This window comes from Lagopus muta, chromosome 13 (assembly GCF_023343835.1).
Source record: "Lagopus muta isolate bLagMut1 chromosome 13, bLagMut1 primary, whole genome shotgun sequence".
Classification (NCBI taxonomy): Eukaryota; Metazoa; Chordata; class Aves; order Galliformes; family Phasianidae; genus Lagopus; species Lagopus muta.
Window position 1 is genome coordinate 2,421,431 of NC_064445.1, and position 18,299 is coordinate 2,439,729.

Below are 18,299 nucleotides of genomic sequence, written 5' to 3' on the forward strand. Positions count from 1 at the left end.
GAGGGGGATGTTGTTTTACACATAGCGTGTAATCTGTGTGGAGTCTTTGGCTTGGAATTCTCTGATCTTGTGGGCAAAAGCTAAAGCAGCATCCCAGGGTGAGAATCACTGTAGACTTGCTATTTCTAAAGTTCTTTTATGAGTGTGTACAGCTGGAAAAACGCTACAGAGCTACATGAACCTTTATCACTGCTCTTGATTTCTCTGGTCAAGCAGAGCCTGAAGTTACCAGAAAATACATGAGCTGACTGAGATGACTTACAGAATGACATATGTCTGTAGACTTTTTCTTCTGCTGCTTCATATTTTAGTGAGATTCTTAGCTCAAATAATTAAAATTGAGAAATACCGTCTATAGACTTAACTAGGGTACAGAGTAACACGCAGATCTTATTCTTCAATGAGATCTGTGCTGATGAATTATTCTCTATATGTCTTTTAAATGGCAGCCTAATTTGCTCATGTAATACAGAGTGGGAACCACAGCACAGCAGGAGCATAAAAGCAGCAGCAGCCTTAACGTGAACCAAGATGTGGGAGCTTGGAAGCTTGCCCAGGCAATGGATTAAAGAAAGGCTTCTATGGCAGAAAGATATTTAGCAGAGCAAAATTGAGAATATGTGAGATGCAGTTTCATTTGTGTGGCATCCTTGTTTCCTTAGACTAGGAGCTTAGAATGCCTTTTTGGCCCCTCTAGGAAGAAATGCACAGCTGTGGAGAGCTGCTGGTATGGTCAGGTTTTCTTGTCTTGATTTTCTTCTTATGAAAGGCTGTGACTTTATTTTTTTACAAGTTGTATTTAAAGCCTTATTAAAACAGTGGAACTTTACACCTTCCCATTGCTTCCACTAAAAAAAACAAACCAAACAACCAAACAAAAAAGACCCCAACAACTGATTTTTCTCTATGTATATTTCAGCTGTGGAAGCAATTATTGAAATGGGGAAGCTAGCTGAAAAGCCATCTCAACATGAAGACAAGCTGGTAGTGGATGAAAGTATGAGCAGTAACCTCCTGAGTTTGGCTGCCCAAATTGCTTTAGAGGTAGAACAGAAAACACTGTCTTTATTTTGCCTTAATCTATAAGTAGGACAGCTGTAACCTCTGTAACCTGGCCTACTTTTAGTATTTCTGCGTCATGCATTTTGAAGTATTTAATGCTTGTGTGACCAAAGTCTCACTGTATGTTCTGAGATGCGTTGTGTAAAGCAAAGTGCAAACTGACTCCATATAAGAATAAACTGTTATTTGAACATATACTTATTTTTCTGGAGAACAAGTGATTCTGAATTGTAAATGTTAGTATCTAGAAATGTCATGGCGTGTTTCTGTCAAATTCTCTTCAGCAAAATGTTACATTTCTCCCTACCCCTGGGATTTTGTCCAAAATTACATAAGGCAATGATGAAGGACTGGAAACTCGTTTATCTTTTGGATGCTTTGTAGGGCTGTATAGCATTCTAAGGCATGAAGAGCTTGCCAAGTTGTACTGAGCCTGTTACTGCTTTAGGCTCTTTGCACGTGGAATTGTGTCCCTCCCTATGGTTTTCTTTCAGCTCTGAGGGAAACTCTGTGCAGATCTTTTGCTCTTCTTTTTCTTCATTGTTTTGTTTTGTGGAAACTGAGCAAGAACGCTGTATACAAATTGTGCTTTCATGGCTGGTTTTGTTTGTTTCTTTTCAGCATGATCAACAAGTTGTGGCTATCAGAGCTCTGGAGCACCTGTCTGAACGTTCCCAAGACTGCCGACAAGTATTTGCAGCTTTAAAGTGAGGGTGTGAGATATTTACATGGGAAGGGAACTCTGGTTTCTTTCCAACAGAAGTGATTTTGTTGAGGAAGGTGGAAAGCAGAGCAGATGAAGGATTAGTTAGCAGTGCTTTTCACAATGGGGATGTTCCTCAGGCCCAGACTCCTACAGTCTGTATACATTTCAGGCTTTTTCCAGGCAAGCTCTGAGTTTATGACTTCATTGTGATTTGAACAAACGACCAACAGCAACTCGACTGAGATTGCAGCAACTCCTGTGGTGAAAATACCAGCTCAGCTGTGTCCTGTGATGAAGTGATGTCTTGTTGAAATGTTCTACTGCTTATAAAAACAAACACTGCAAGAAAAACCTCTTCTTTCCGTTTTTTGTTTGAAACCTTTTTGAAAGTACATTTATTTACTTTCTATTACCTGATTTAACAAAATGATATATAAAATAAGGCAGTGGGGTGGGAAATATTACAATATTCTTCTCAGCTTGACACCAGATTCTTTTGTGAGCTACGTGGACTGATGGCATAAAGAAGGAAGTGGGATCCTGTCTGAAACCTGAGGGCAAAGTACACTGTTGGAACAAAAAAATCTTGTTTCTTCACTGTTGTTTTTTCTCACATTCAGATGTTTGGTTCGTCTTACGTTGTCAAAAGTAGAAAAAGAAGAGAAAAGGTGAGTACATCTGTAAAATGTGTTCTTATGGCAGACAGATTATACAAACTGCAACAGAGACTTTTTTCCTTAGGAGTAATCAAGAGATTAGTTTTTTACTAGTTAAAAGTGCACCCAGATGACTTCCCACTGTGCACTAATGGTGTCACACAGAGGCATCTGCTTGTATCACCTTTCCTTTAAATACTTGCTTTTTGCATTCCAGTTTTATTGTTTAATGGGAGCATGAGCTAAGCATTCTTTTTAACCTCGACACAAGGTTGAGATATCTTACACAAGTTCTGAGTGAGAACTTGAGAGTGAGACCTCCCTTGCTGAAGGCTGGCCACGTTGTGTGTGTGATAGCATGGAAGGAGGAGAGCTGTACTGCTGGATTGTGGCTGGCAAGAAGACAGGGGATGTCAGTGAGATCAGATTCTCCTGTAGCCCCCAACTGCATCCTACTGACTGAGAAAATCTCCTACACTTCTACCTTCACTGCTGTCACTAAAATCTTTTGCAGGCCCTCTGCACCTTCAAATGCCAGAGGTTTCTAATGCCTGATGTATCTGTCAGAAGAATGATTGTATCTGTTATTAAGGAGCTGTTGTCTTCCTGCATCAATAATGTGTTCTATTGCAAGACAATTAATCAAATGTTATCTAAAACCTGATTTTTTTTTTCCCTCCATTTTAGAGATGAAGACATCAAGTCGATGCTGACTTATCTGACCTTGGGTAAGTTTTTGTTGTGTTTACATTTTCTGTAATCCCTCCATTTGTGAATGTTTTGTGACACTATCAGGTCTGTGCTGACTCCTTATTTCAGCCCACGTTCTCAGCTCCCCAAGTTAAACAGGGGATTCAGCAGTGCTGGGGGGTTGGGTCTCAATCCTAAAGGCAGAAACAAAGTTGGTGTCTTCAGAAAGGAACAAGTTTGGTTTTGTTCCATCAATTAGCAGCACAGCTTCCTGTTGGTGTCAGTTAAATGCCAGTGATGGTCTTTGCTGTTTTAGCTGTTTTGGGAGGTATTTAAGGTTTGGTTTTAATTTTGCCTTGGGAGGCTTAGAAAACTTTAAGCAGCTTTAGCAAATTGCTGAAAGATGAGGAGAGCCTTGTCAAAATCGGGTGCTACTTTTAAGCTGTGCCATTCACTGAAAAAGAATTGTCTTGTTTGCTTTGGAATACACACAGGAGTTTTACAGAAGATTTTCCCATCCACATAAATTCTTATTTCATTAATCTTTTCTACTGCTTTCCCCTGTCTTGGAAAAGAAAGTTAATGAAGTACTGAACTTTTCCTGTTCTCGCCGTTCTTGACTGGGGCTTACAGAAGAGAATGAACAGAGAAGTAAAAGAAACAAATGTTCCTTGAAGAAAACCCTTAAACAACACTTATTAAATTGAATCCCCACCCAACTTTTTGAGCAAATTCAGTTAAACTCCTCTGCATTAGGCTTCAGTGCCAATAACCTTTGAAGAGGCAGTAGCTCCTGGGAGCCTCACATCTTATCCTAAATGCTGTTTGAGACACCTTCTGAAGTTTGTTTTCTAAGCTTTTGTGGTCAGTCATATTAGATATAAGCTGTGAGAATAACCCTTCATCAGGGATTGCATGGGAGCTTTGAAAAAGTGATATTTGTAATGTAGTTATTAGACTTGGAATTGTTTGTGTCCTGCTTAGAAAATGCAACCTGTCTCCTAAAGAACACATTTTCTGCAGCTCACCAGAAACTTGCTGAGCCTTTCACAGAGGAGAATTTGACAAGAGATGTAAGGACTTCAGAAGCCCACTGGTTTAGAAAAGTTGGTAAGCTGCACTCTTAAGACTTAAAGTGAATCACCTCCACTTAGGCTGATGTTAAGGAAGTGTTTGAAGGTGCAGTGCTATGGAAGGCGCCACCTTTGGCAGTCTCTGCTTTAAGCGGTCTGGTCATTTTCTGTCTTCTGAAGCTGCCTGCTGTAACTCATATTTCAACTCAGACAAATACTTGCATGAGGTCTGTGTGGCTGATGGGGTGTTTGACCCTGCTCGTTACCTCAGCAGCTCTTTGTGCCATGATGCAGCTATGCAGGGCTCCTATTTTTTCTCCTTTTGACTTTTACTGAAGTCAAATGCAAGGTCACACAAATAGGGAATACCAGTGATTTTCTGAAAAAAAAAATTACTGTTAATTAAAAAAATAGCAACAAATACTGAGTATGCATGTTCTTATGCAGATTAGATCAGCATTAGAAAGCTCAGAATGTGCTGCCATCAGTGGTGAATGGTGTGATTGTGTTCTGTTTAATACTTGGGAATACTGGGCAGTATTTTTATTCAGATTCTGATCTTGTTTACTGACAAGAAAATGCTTCATGCAATTCGTGCTCTTGTGAGAGAATACATGTTAGAATGGACACTGGATGGGGATGAAATTATCAAAGCAAGATTTGAAAGCAGGAATAAGATGTTAACAAATCACTGGCATAGGTATCCCTTGCTGTTAAGTGACCTGTTGATGACGTTTGGATGAAGAAATTGAATTGCACGATATGTTCTGCCCATTGGAGATTAGATGGGCATAACCAGTAACATGTCTAAGACTGTTCTTCTAACCTTTGGTTTTTATGTCTTTGTTAGCCTGGAACTTAGCTGTGCAGCTCAAGGACTGCCCTGCAAAGATGAGGGATTTTTTTGTCCTGTCTTTCAAGGTATGTACTGCCACTGTCACAGTCTGCTGCTGTCAGAAGTTACGTCCGTGTATCTCCTTGGAGAAGCCCTCGTGTGCTCTGAGAATGGAGCACTGTCAGAAAAAATGGCCTTGCAATATAAGGTTTAACCACTGTTATACTTTACAACCTGAGCATTGAGACTATGGCAAGACATGTAGACTTCAGTGAGATCTTCCTGAAGTACCTTTGTTCTCATGTATGGGAGCTGGATCATGAATAGAAACATTTTACACTGACAAGTACTGGAGTCCAAATCTCCATGCAGAACTTCTACCAACATTGTGCTTTTTTTTTGTGTATATATATATATATATAATCTTTTCTTTTAACTCCAACACTGCTGCACCCTTTGTACTGAAAAAGCCATAGAAGGCACTTGACAATCCTCTGTTCAGCATGCAAATTGCTTTATATAGGCACAGTTCCCATTACCTCCTATTTTTGTTTCAGTTATCCCAGTTCTGTCCCTCTGACAAGGCGGTTCTAATTGCTCAGAAGACATGCTTGTTAATGGCAGCTGCAATTGATCTGGAGCTGGGGAGACAAGAAGTAACACTTTCTGAGCAGGTAGGGCGTTGTTCTGTTGCCTCATTTGATCTGTATCCACAAAATGAACATTCACTACTTTGTTTTTTTACTTTTGATTTTGAAGCCTTAGTTGTTTTACTCAGAAGGAGATATGGAAAGTGCAAGCATGGGAACCTTCCATAATTCAGTAGGATCAGTACACCCAGAGAACTGAAAATACTGGATTTCTGTAAAGTAATTCAATTGACTTAAATAGATTTGAGCAGGTTTGTATCAGCAAGGGGTCAACAGTGCCTATTCTTAAAGGAACTTCAGTCTACCTTGTTTATTATGTGAGCAGTGGTTTATCAGTCTCAGTAAGATTACTGCATGTTCAAGAGAAAACAGATGATGTCTTTCAGGGACACGTGGTCCTTTTTGAAGTAACAGAACCTTCAGTGTGAAGAGGCTTTGCCTGAGTAGTGAAGGTCATTACAGAAGAGAGAGAAAACAGAACACAACCCCCCAGGAGCTGGTGGGGATGATGTTAGGCAGGTTCTGCATTTATTAAATGCTTAGACATGGGGAAGTCTCTCCTCTTGTCAGTTGTGAACTGTATGGTCCTTTTTCCTGTAAGACTGTAACAGAAATCTTTTGAACTCCTTGTAAATCAGGTGGAGTTTTGGAATCAGGCTCTCCAACATCTCCAGGCGTGCAGAGAGATATGGAAAGTTCTGAAATTAACGGGTAAGCTGGGAAATGTGTGTGTCAGTACAATTAGTCACTGTGTTCACTGAAAATACAGGGCATGTGGAGCTACTGTCATTGCTGAGGAGTGCTGAGACATATGGGACAATATAGCATGAGAATTTACAGTGCCAGCTGTGGCTTTTTTGTATGTCATTGCTGGCTTTTTGCTGTACAGGTGCTGTGAAGGGGGAATGATCTTTTAGAGTGAACTGGATTGACTTTTCTGTCTTCACTGTTAGGAAACTTGAAGCTCTTTGCTCTAATCAGACTGGTAGCAGATCTGCACAATTTTCCTGGCTCCGCTCTTGCACTGGAGTCTGGAGTAAGGTGTGCTTTAATACTTTTACTGATTCTTCCCTTGAAAGGCATTGGAGAATACAGAAGGACCTACTGCCACGTTCTCAAGTGTCAGAACCCATCTTTGTTCCTTGGCAATTCCATGTCAGCACAGCTCAGGCTGATGACAGGAGAACGGAGGGCTTTCAGCTGCTGACAGCTGGCATGCTGTGTGACTGTTAGCTTAGAGGCTACGTGCTTCCTCTTTTTGGTCATGCATCACTAGAAAAACTCTATCAGGCATTCCTTGTCTGCCCTGTGGTCTGGTTTCTTTTCAGTGATAGGCTTCAGAAGTTGCTGAGTTTCCATTGTAAGATGCATTAGTGTTTAAGTTCTGTCAAAAAATTTACTTGCTGCTCCTCCTTCCCCCCAGATGTTATTGTTTCTGAACTAAAGGTTCATTATATAGACTGGATTTGGAGTTCTCCTTATCTCCATCCCTAAAATCCCACTGGGTTGATTATCTCTGGATGTGGACATTTCACTAGATGGCAGTTTTTATTGTAGAGGTTTGTGGAATGGAGCCTGGCTCTTCCTTCTCTATTCTCTAGACTTTAGCCAGTGTGTGGACAAGCCTGTTGCTCTGGATGAAGCTGAGAATGTCTTTTAGATGTAAGAGTCAAGGTCTTGGTGATAGCACAGGCTGGTCTGGCATGTATGTTGGTTTGTGCCTTAGTGGTCCTGCTGTTCTCCCACTCTCTTTCCTGAGGGTTTCCTACCAGAGAGGGGACGAGTCCTCTAGAAGAATTGAAAGCTGATGGTAACATCATTCATAAGCTTTTCAGGCAGTGATGTTCTGTTATCTGCTTTACCTGGCTGTGCCATTGGCTTTCCTGGTAGCTATTACTTTTGTCCAGGCTGCAATCATTCAGCCAATTACAGACAACCTGGATTTTGGGGGTGGCTTTGAAGCATGGGGATGGTGGGGTTGTGCATTTGGCATCTGGGGATTCCATCCACAACTACTTCTCAGTTTCTACTTCCTGTGCTGTTCAATCTGAGGATGTTTGTTAATGGTTTTCCTGCCTGTTGGAAGTAAAATATTGACCTTGTACACAATTTAGCTTGAAGAAAATGAATCATTACATACAGGCAAATCTATCTTTCCTACAGGAGATTTTTCTAAAGACCCAACAGACACTTTGTTGCTGCTCTATGAATTTGAAGCAAGATCCAAGCTTAATGATCCAGCACTCAATAACTTCATGGAGTCACTGTGGGAGCAACCACACGTAGAGATCAAGACACTAGAAATCATTGCATGTAAGGACTGCATTTGTTCTTCTATAGTTCTTCAAGTCATGAGAATCAGCTCAAGCCACTCTTTCCTCTACATTTGAGGTGACCAGGATTATTGTGTATGGTACATCGTGCAGGAAATGAGCTTAATATTGTGTCCTGAAACAAAGATGCTTAGGATCTCAGCAGTATTAGGAGATCTGTGCTTTGAAATGTCGTTGTGTTACGTGGATGATGAACCAGTAATTTGTGATGTCCTCTGATTTCTAGAACCTGAGACATTTGTAGAAGTCTCGAGTCTGGAACAAGCTGTTCAGATAAACTTTAACAGGCTCCAAAACTGGCAAAGGCCAGAGAGCAGCCCTAGTTGCTCCATGTTCCAACACAGGCATTTTAGGGTGCTTTTGCTTCTTCAGCTTAGTGTAGTTAACTTGTAAATAATCCTTCTATAGCTACACCTCATCTTCATCACAAAGTTCCAGTGAGAATACAGCATAAGAACAAAAAAAGATGTGTAAAATGTAGATCCACCATGGCAAAACTGGAAGGGATTCTGCACAGTTGTGTAAGCACCTGCTTTTCTGTGTTGTCTTAAGGAGATGCACGTGGGGGAAAAGCTGTACTCAAATCCCACTGCTGCCTTATTTTAAAGTGTAGATTTTCATGCCCTAGGAGACAATCAAGATGATCCTTGTTTCTGTAGAGCCCATTGCTACTTTGGGGTTACTGCACTGACTGTAAGCAGCAGCAGTGGACAATCTGCTGTGCTTCTGCTCGTAGTCCTCACTGATGAGTCTACAGCTAAGAAGATGGCAGAGAAGCACTGGCTTGTGACCTGCCCAGGCAATGAGCAAATGCTGACCATCAAGTCTAGCTCCAGTCATTTCCTTCTTCTCCATTTCTTTAATTTTTAACGTTTATTTTATAGCATTAGCAATGGAACCTCCAGCTCGGTATCCTGTGCTGTGTAAGAAAGCTCTGAAGAGTGCCCTGAGCCTTTACAGAAAGCAAACTACCACTGATGCTGTGAAATTTAGGTGAGTGTTACCACATTCGTTTGTCGGGAGCCCATGGTTTGAAATGTGGTAGGGAACAAAGTCTTCAGCTGGAAAAGGTGGGTTTTAGCTCATGTTTAAACTTCCTCTGAATTGCTGGCCAACCAATCTGCCACTGCAGTGTGTCTGTCTAACAGGTGTGATGACTGCAACCTGTTTGCTGGGCATGTTTTCTGAAGGTCATGTTTGCAATAAGTGAATCTATTGAGGAAAGAAAATGATCTAGAAAGCATTCCTGGCTGCTTCTTGTTATACAAGTGTTTGTTCCAAATGCTTCTCTGCAGCAGTGAAGTAGTGAACTAGAAAATTAAGACAAATTAAAGGCTGAGAAGAAAGCCATGAGGTGTAAGCTAGCAATAAGATGCTGTAGCACATGCACAATTTATTCTGCTGGGTAACCAGCTCTGTGACAGCTGTAGCTTGTGGGATCTGACAAACAACCAGGCTTGTCCTTCCCTCTCAGCTCTATCTCATAAAGGATTTTTTTTCCTTCTTCCTGAGTTCTGTGCTGCAACCAGTGGGCAGAGGCAGCCATTGCTACTCTTCTTCCCTTTTCACACTGTTTTCAGAAGCTGTGTATTTCTTACTGATTTTGTGAGGATGCTGAGCACTTTTCTCGTTTCACAAACAAGAGCTGAGGGTCTTCTCTTTTTTCCTTGCTGTTATGCATAGCATCCCATGAAAATGCTATAAGCCCAGCAGTTACAATACAGAACAGCTGCTCTCGGGTCTCTTTTTGCACAGCTTGCATGAGTGAGAAGGTGTCTGTACAGATACAGGTGCAGTAAGCACAGAGGTGGATGCATCAGGATGGCAATCAGAGGCACGAGTCGTTGTGCTGCAGGTGCTAAAATGCTGTTTGCTCTGTGCTTGAGGTATTTCATATTTCCTCTTTCACTCTGTTTTGATTCCCAGCAACTGCTTGCATAGTTTGATTAATCTTTCTTTGCCAACCGGAGTGACAGACTTGGATGCCTGTGTGCTGCAGGAGGTGTGGGGCTACTTTGAAGATGCTCTGAATGTAGTCAGCAGCTCAGTAAGTTGAACAAGAAAACAGGAGATTGGGAAATGATTCTGAGCACATTTAAAACATTTATTTTTTCATCAAGTTGAGAATAATTAGTAGGTAAAACATTATGCAGTGTTATCTATGAAGCAGCTTAGACTTCTTCAGTAAAAGATGCACTGAAGTTACCTCAGTAGAAATGGCTTTTTTGGAAATGGCTTTCTTGATTTTTTTTTTGTAAGGCTTCTTTAGAGATATTTCAGGCCAAGTTTCAGTGAAGCATGTGATAACTCTGAAAGAATTGTCCTTTGTGTAGGGGAAAAATAAAGCACCACCATTCTCCCGTTCTGTTTGCTACTCCAGGATAGTTATCCGGAGATGGAGATCCTTTGGTTGATGACAAGAGCCTGGAACACAGGGATATTTCAGTATACTGTTGGTAAATATCAGGAAGCAGAGCAGTGGTGTGGATTAGGAATGCGTTTCCTCAATCATTTAGGATCGCTGAAGAAAAGCTACGAGGGACATGTAAGTGTGAGCAGATGGAAATGGGAGTGGATGCCTGGGTATGTGGTGGTAGAAGTCAGCTGTGGAGGGGAAGAAGTGGAATGGTGTTGTGAAGGTGTGGATCTGAGTGAAGAAACCACTGCCTGTGGTTTAAAGGCTGTCAGGAGCAGCGTGGCACCTGCATAGAATGGCTTTGGTTGGAAGGGACCTCGAGGATCATGAAGCTCCAACCCCCCCCTCCTGCATGCAGGGCCACCAACCTCCATATCTTACACTGAACCATGCTGCCCAGGGCTCCATCCAACCTGGCCTTGCCTATTTTGGGGGAACCAAAATCGATTTTTCTCCAGGTGAGACTGGAATAGATTTGATGCACAGTGGAAGGAGTGATGCAGTCTTTACTGACAGGACTGCACAGCTAGATGTGAGGCGATTTGTGACCACGGCCTCATTTCACTAAGGGAAGGATGCTGTACCACTGTACTTAAATCACCTGTTGCATGAATTTTTGCAAGCTTGTTCTTTAGTCTGTGAGGGTGAAATTCCACAGCCAGTGCCTCTGCAGAAAGCAGCAATGCTGCTTCTTCATTAGTCACAAGGAAGCTGCTGTCTGCAGCGTTCTGGCTGGTGCTCCTGTCTTGATTGCAGCTCAGTACAGCCTGGCTGCATGCAGTCATGGTTTATTCTCTCGTCTATGAGACAATCAGGAGCTGGTTGCAACCTTTGTGTTGTTTTAAGCACATCAGTTAATACAATAAGAACAGGTTCATTAATTGATAGAAGACTCAGCTATAAGCTGTGCTTTATGTCAGTATAAGTAAATCCACCTTTGTGAGGTGCCACTGATTTAAGCTAAAGCCCCGTGTTTCAATCTGTGCCAAAATCTTTGCGTCAATCCAAGATTCTAGATTCAGAAGCTGGCTTTAGTCTCCCACCTACTTCCCTACTCCTGTTCCCTGCCACTGCTTTGTATTACCTACTGAATGATTCTCCTTTATACATCCTTGTTGACTGAATCAACCATCGTGCTTGCATTCTCCAGATGGTCGGCCTTTATAGTGAGGTTCTGGACAAATTGGACAGAGTAAAAGAGTGTCTTCCAAATGAAGAATAATGATAAGCACAACTGCAGGAAAGGAGGACAGCAGTTGGAAGCATCCTGCTGGAGGAAGGAGGCTGTTAGCTCTGCGAGGGCACAGGAGCAGTGGGAAGGAAACCAGAATCTCCCTCTTGTTGGCTATTAAGTTATGTGTTGATTGAATTTGTGTTATTGTTTCCCTCTAGGAGAATTTCATTCTGTGGAGCTGCGTAGCAGAAATAAATACGTAAGTTTCTCTTGAGATGGTTCTGCTGTTGTGTCAGGGGTTAATTGAAGTACCTGATTTTAGTAGTAAGTGGCACTGTGAGCCATGGAAGTATTCCAGTACCAGGCATCTCCTTGGGATGCCACAGCTGCCGTGCTGCATAAATATTTATCAGATGGTTTTGTTTTCAGTCCATCTCAGTGGGGACAAGAATTCAGAGCTGTTTGCCATGATGGCAGTTCAGAACAGAAAAGAGCAGGTGCTACCCAGCACGCAGAAGAAAGCCACAGCTTTTGCTATGTACTGCTTTTTTTTATGGACTGCTGGCTGCAGCAGTCAGAGCTCAGCATGAAGTGCCCCCAGATCCACATAAAAACACAGGCTGGTAAATGGATGCATCCAACTGCAGCTGGATCACCTGAAGTGATACATCCCATCTGAACCTCAGCCTGGATAAGGGATGATGGAGTGAGGTTAAGAGATCTTAGATCGTAGTTCTGTGCAACCTCTGCTGTTTAATCAGCAGCTTCAGAAGTCGGAAAATAAATGGTCTGAGTGTTATTTTCAGTACTGCACTCCATGACATATCTTGGTGTCCCCCTCCAGGGCACAAATCTTGGCTGCACTGAGTGCATATGAGCACAAGGTCAGAGTGTGTGTAGCTTCTGATGTGCTCAGTCCTTTGGAAGAAAGTAACACTGCCTGGGATGGGAGAAAGGGGCAGTGCACTGCAATGAAGGCTTTGGAGTGCTGAGTTCTGTGGGGTGTAGCAGCTAAAGGTGTTTATTATAGGAGCTTAAACAAAAAAAAGCCAACACAAAGCCACCCAAAAAGCTGATGGGGTGCTTGAACAAAAACCACAGGTTCAGGTTATCAGTGCCTCTTGAGAAGGTGAGGCGGGTAGCTGTCATAGCTAGCACGTGCACACTGATTGCTTTTCAGTTTGGGGAGTAAGAAGCCATAATGCACAACCAAGTACATATGGAAGATTCTGTCTTTTGTGTGATGAGCCATGCATACATTTGGGTGATCTGTAACTGGGCGTGTGTGCTATGGGGATTCTTCTGCTGTTTCTGTAAGGGGAAATTGAAGATGTGAGGGGCACTGCACCTACTGGCATTTAGGGTCCTCATGTTTGCTTACCAGAGAGCTAGAAGTGATTGAGATCTCTGCAAGCAGCTGTTTTCAGCTCTTTAATGCACAACGTGCTGTCTGTCAGAGAAAGACCTCTGAGCCCCTCAAAAGCCAGGCCTCAGCAATGGCACTGAATTCTGCTGCAGTCCCAGTGTTGGAGGCATACACTGCATTCCCTGTACCTGGCCACCACGGGTGCCATACAGTTCAGGTACTCCTTGCTGCTGGTGCATCTCTGCACTGCCTCTAATGATGCCCTCAGCTCTGGTTTGCACAGACAGGTGAGGAGGTTGTTGTGTGCCCAGTGAGTGTGGTAGGTAATTGCATACAGCCACTGGAAGATAGCAAGCATTTCATGTGTTTTTGCCCACAGCCAGAACTGTGTGATCATTTTTATTTTTTTAACAGCTCAGTTTGCTTTCTCTCATGCTACAGACTTTAGCAGAATGGGACTTGCTGGTAACAGTACTTCTTAACTCTTTGCTGCTCATCTTTTGCATTGTGCATTTTATTCCAGGCTTCATATTTACCATAGCTTTTAAATAGAGCAAGAGTTCCTCTCCAGGTTGAATCAGACCTTAATGAGCTGGATTCCCAGTTTATTTTACCTATTCCCAACAGGTAGTTTGTGTGCAAACACCCTTCTTTGCAGGCTGTTTGCTGGTGTAGATGCAGGCTGGTCTGTGCAGTGGGTGTCTTACTAGGCTGAGTGTTGCATTGTAGTCCCATTAGGGATAGAAGGAAAAATAAACTCAGTGCTGTTTGCTCCTCACGTCTTCTTTTATTGATCAGCTTCGTGCTGCAGCTTGGTTTCTGCTTGGAGGATCCGGGTGCTTGTCCTGAGGTGTGAGCAGATGGCTCCAGAAGGTGGCATTGCAGCGGTGGCTTCTGCTTTGCACGTCGCTGTGGGAACTACAGGGTGTGCTGTGGAAGTGCAGCCTCTGAGAACACACAGATGCATCCTCCAGGGCAGCACTTCACAAATCCCTCTGCCTCAAGCCAGTACTTATGCCCTTTTTTTTTCTTACATCTTAACTGTTTGGGGAGCAGCAGCAGCCTGGACGAGCATGGGAAGTGCAGTCTTGAAATGTCCCACAGGGGCTGTGATGGGATTCCTCCCACCATCGGGGCTGAGCGTTTGTCAGGGCAAAGGCTGCAATGTTCTGGAGAGGCAGAGAGGCTGGGTTGGCCACCAGTGCTCAGGTCAAGCCCAGGAGAGTTGAAGTGATTACAGTAAACAGAAATCAAGTTAATTGGAAGAGGACTGAAGCTCATTAGAGGATTGGGCAGAAGCTTTTGTCGAGTAGTAGCCCTGGAACTAAGAATAGGGAGGAAATACCACGGTCAGCCCAGTGTGGTCCCAACCTCATGCTGCGACTCACTCCATCATCATCCCCCCCTGCATGCCTCCACCATTAGCAGCTGCTGCACTGAGCGACCCAAACAGCTCCACGGTTCTAATGAGTGTTAAACAATCCAAGTCAAACACCGTGCCTTCATCTGGGAGGGAGGGGATACAAACAGGAGTACCTCAGGGTGCTTCATGCAGTGAGACTGCTGCAACGTGACAACTTCACCTCCTTTGCAGCAGGTGCCCCAGTGCTGCTGGGAATGCAGAGAGGAGCAATCCTTGATGCTGCCAAGCACTGGGAGGTGAAGACGTGGCTGTAAGGCATGCAGCCATTCAGCTGCCTGCACATCAGGCATCAATGGGGAAGGAAAAAAACCCTTTGGAGAAAGCTATTATTAAATTATCTCCCATCGCATCGCACTTATGCACTCCTGTGCTTAGGGAGGAGCGCAGGGTTAATGAACCACAGCTGCAGAGATAGAGCAGAAACAAGAGCCTTCAAGATTGTGGAAAACAAAAGCCCTCTCACCTTTGAGCCAGCTGAGCTCGGTGACACAGCAGATTCAGCCAGGAATGCTAACAGCACACCCATTAATCACACTTGTCTGCCAGCAAACACTCCTGCTCCCCGTATGTAAAAATACCAGCAGCAGAAACTGGTCGTCTTCACAACTTTTTGTCATCTGCTGTATAACACGTTAGGCTGAAAAAGGATGCTGGGTGTTAGTGGGACTGTGTGTATGTATACACACACAGACACATGTGTATATATAGCACACTGCTGCCTTCACATCCACCACAGAAGCCATTACACAGCAGCACATAAACCCTATTTGTAGAACCAGCCCCATACAACTTAACCTGTGGCCCTGAAGCCACTGGTGGTGTCATCCAACCCACATCAAGCAGCAACAGCAGAGCTTTCCTGTGACCTCATCAGGGCTGCATCTGAGCAAGGCTGCTTCCTTTCTTCTTTTCTCTTCCAGGCTGCTCTCAGTGACCGCATTTCAGCACTTCTGCTTGCTGTCACTGATTGCTCAGGTGAGTACAGACAGAACTGGCACACAAGGAAGGACTCCCCAAGAAGGGCTCAAAGGCAGAGCTCTGTGCAACTCTCTGTTTATTAAAAATATACGTCTCCTTGGAAGAAACACCAGTAACCAACGAGCGGCGTGATCCATTTGTTTCTGTCAGCTGTGCCATGGAGTACATCAGCTTTTCCTCCATGGGGCTTGAGGACAGGCTATTAGAAAAACAGCTGAGACAAGAACTGTGTGCCGAGCATTGCAAGGACCTGTGTGTCACTCCCTGTGCTGCTTCAGGGACCCACAGCAGTTCACTCTTTTAGGGCAGGCCCTGTTGGCTGCAGAATCCTTCCTCCCCTCCACTGCATTCACAGCAGTGTCTGCTTGCAGCGCTGCTTTCTGGCCCAGCAGGCTGCTCGGTCCCTGCAGGCTCTGCATGGTGCAGGATGAGTGCTGTGTCTCAGCAGAGCATCTGTGCAGCAGCAAGCTGTGCACCCACAGCCGTGACCTCCAGGGAAGGGCACTGGCACTGCTGCACTCTTAGCCCCACACAGAAAGGGGAGGGAAGATGGCCCAGACTTACCTGCTGCTGCCTGCCTCTGTCTGAGAGCACTGTTTGTTTGCAGTCTGTAAGGAGGAGGCTTTCCCACCTTGGCTGTCAGCACCTGAAAATGCAGCCTGAAGTCTGAGCTGCCCCACAGCTTCACGCAGCCCTGTTCCCATAATGGAGCCCCGCTCCGGTGCCAAAGCTTCCTCCAGAAGGGACGTTCCTCTGCACAGGGCCGGCTCCCAGCACTAACAGCTGCCTCAATTGGGAAACCACAGGATGCTGCAGTGAACGACTCCATCCCCCCAAAACCACAAGCAGGAGGCACCCAAAGCAGTTCCCGAAGGTAAATCTGAGAGATGGCACAGAGCCCAACATCAGAGCGAGGCCAGAACCAGGAGGTGAGCGCTCACTTCCCCCTGCTCCCAGTGCTGGAGGATGGAGCTCCCACCCAAGGCCACCACCACGCACACAGGGAGCAGAGCAGCACGTGTGACACCAGAGAAGGAAGGAGGAAAGAGGAAGGCTTTCAGCTGCTGCCCCATTCCTGCTAATATGAAAGCCTGGGAGCAACCACCCGGAGCACAGCTGGGGTTCTTTGTGGCAGCAGCCAACAGCAGAAGGAATCATTCACCTTTCAGCACAGGTCCAGGGCCAGCCTGCCATCCCAGGTTTTCCACAGCAACACAGGACAGCGAGTACATTGTTTCATGAGGCTGGTAGAGTATTTCCTAACTAAACACCTCGGATCTGGATTCTATTTACAGTACAAGCCAGCTTAAAAAATAAGTTAAAAAACTGGATTTTATACCCGTTCAGTTCATTATTAACAAGAGAAAAAAAAAATAAATGGAATAATGAAAAAAAAAAAACAACCAAAAAGCCAACACAGCAACACAATATGGTTTTGGTTTAACATCAGCTTAAAAAAATAGAACTAAAAGGAAACCTTTCATGCAAACACATACGGTGGCATGTAAAACAATGTGCAATTTAATATGTAGCATCATCCATTCTCTCCCTCCGCAGCCTCCTGTTCAGTCTGTGGCTCCTGGGTCAGCCCAGAGCTCCGGGCCCTTCTGGGGGCTCTGTGCTGCTCCCCAACCTGGGGCTGCTGGCAGGGCAGCAGGAGATGCTCGTGGTGCTGCCAGGATCGTTTCTGCTCAGCGGGTGGGACAAAGAAACTGAAAGATCCTTGCAATCACACAGTACCTTTGAAGAGGTCCCTCAGGTTTCCTAGTCCACACGGATATATATATATAATATATATATAATATCTTTCTCTATATTATATATAAATTACATATACAGATAAATAAAATGCCTTCTTGCTGCCGTTCTGTCGCACTGCTCAGAGCTGCTAGGCAGTCACACCTGGAAGAAATGCCCTGGAGCTCTGACACTGCTGTGTTCTCAGAGTCCATTGTTCCACTTGTTTCTTATGTCAGTCCTCAGCCGCCTCCTCCCTTCTGGATTCTTGGTTTAGTTAATAATAATAATAATAATAATAATAATAATAATAATAATAATAAAAAACGACTCTTGAATGGGTTCTCATCTGTCTCTAATGGAGCAGTGGGAAGGTCCATGCAGGGATGGTGGGAACAGTCACGTGATGAATGAGATCAGTTCATCCCAACAAAAGAAACAGGACTAGAAAACTCAATTTTGCGACGATCTAAAAAAAGGGGGCAGGAATCGTTTGCACATCCCCCCCCCTTGGGGCAGAGGGCACAGGTGGGGTGGGACGTCAGAGATGGTCCCAGCAGGTAGGGGACAGCTTCAGAGCTTCTCTGGGGACGGGACCCAGATGTAGTGCCCGGATTGGTCCTCGATGATCTGTTTGATTTTGCTGTAAATCTCTTCCAGAGAGTCTCCTTGTACGATGGCTGAAAGAGGAGAGGAAAAAAAACCACCTTGAGCAAAGCCACCTGCAATGGAAAGACCTTCGCTGCAGCAAAGGGGCCGATAACACAGCCAACAGTGACTGCAGAGCCTGCGTTGGAGGGGCTGAATGGGCACGCAGTGACACAGAGGGTTAATGCAGGGCGGCCGAGGGGATTAGCGGAGCTGCTGGCTCGTGTGAAGTGCCAGCCAGGCTCTGCACAACGCTGCTAATCAGCTTTGTGTCCCAGCGCTGCTGAGCTCCAGGCCGTGGGCCCAGGGCAGGGTGTGAACTTGCAGCTCTGCTCCGTGGTCACTGCCTCCCCCCTCCCCACCACCTGGAGCCAAGCGCTGTACCCTCGCGTGCTGGATTCGCCCACCCAGATCTGTTCCCCTGCTGAGCTCCTGATTGTTACTTCTGTGCTTCATGACAGCGCTGCCATGCTGGAAAAAGCCAACTCCTGGCTGCTGCTCCTGCAGCAGTGCTTTCCCAGCACCTTGCTGCTGAGCGTGGACGCAACACAA

The 18,299-nt window shown here is 44.6% G+C and overlaps 2 protein-coding genes across 18 annotated transcripts in view; one reads left to right on the forward strand and one right to left on the reverse strand.

Moving 5' to 3' along the window:
• The window catches only part of TEX11 (testis expressed 11), a 28,063-nt gene extending 14,331 nt beyond the window's left edge, over positions 1–13,732 (forward strand). The window contains exons 17-29 of the mRNA XM_048959163.1: positions 920–1,044; positions 1,684–1,769; positions 2,389–2,436; positions 3,112–3,152; positions 4,138–4,224; positions 5,038–5,108; positions 5,580–5,696; positions 6,311–6,383; positions 7,836–7,985; positions 8,890–8,998; positions 9,932–10,052; positions 10,386–10,550; positions 11,572–13,732. Coding sequence (XP_048815120.1) covers positions 920–1,044; positions 1,684–1,769; positions 2,389–2,436; positions 3,112–3,152; positions 4,138–4,224; positions 5,038–5,108; positions 5,580–5,696; positions 6,311–6,383; positions 7,836–7,985; positions 8,890–8,998; positions 9,932–10,052; positions 10,386–10,550; positions 11,572–11,643 — 1,265 coding nt within the window. The 3' untranslated portion in view covers positions 11,644–13,732. The remainder of the gene's footprint in view (positions 1–919; positions 1,045–1,683; positions 1,770–2,388; positions 2,437–3,111; positions 3,153–4,137; positions 4,225–5,037; positions 5,109–5,579; positions 5,697–6,310; positions 6,384–7,835; positions 7,986–8,889; positions 8,999–9,931; positions 10,053–10,385; positions 10,551–11,571) is intronic.
• Positions 13,733–15,421: 1,689 nt separating this feature from the next.
• The window catches only part of DLG3 (discs large MAGUK scaffold protein 3), a 57,316-nt gene continuing 54,438 nt past the window's right edge, over positions 15,422–18,299 (reverse strand). For all 17 annotated transcript variants that reach the window (XM_048959153.1, XM_048959147.1, XM_048959146.1 and 14 more), the window contains one exon: positions 15,422–17,779. In XM_048959153.1, coding sequence (XP_048815110.1) covers positions 17,673–17,779 — 107 coding nt within the window. In that variant the 3' untranslated portion in view covers positions 15,422–17,672. The remainder of the gene's footprint in view (positions 17,780–18,299) is intronic.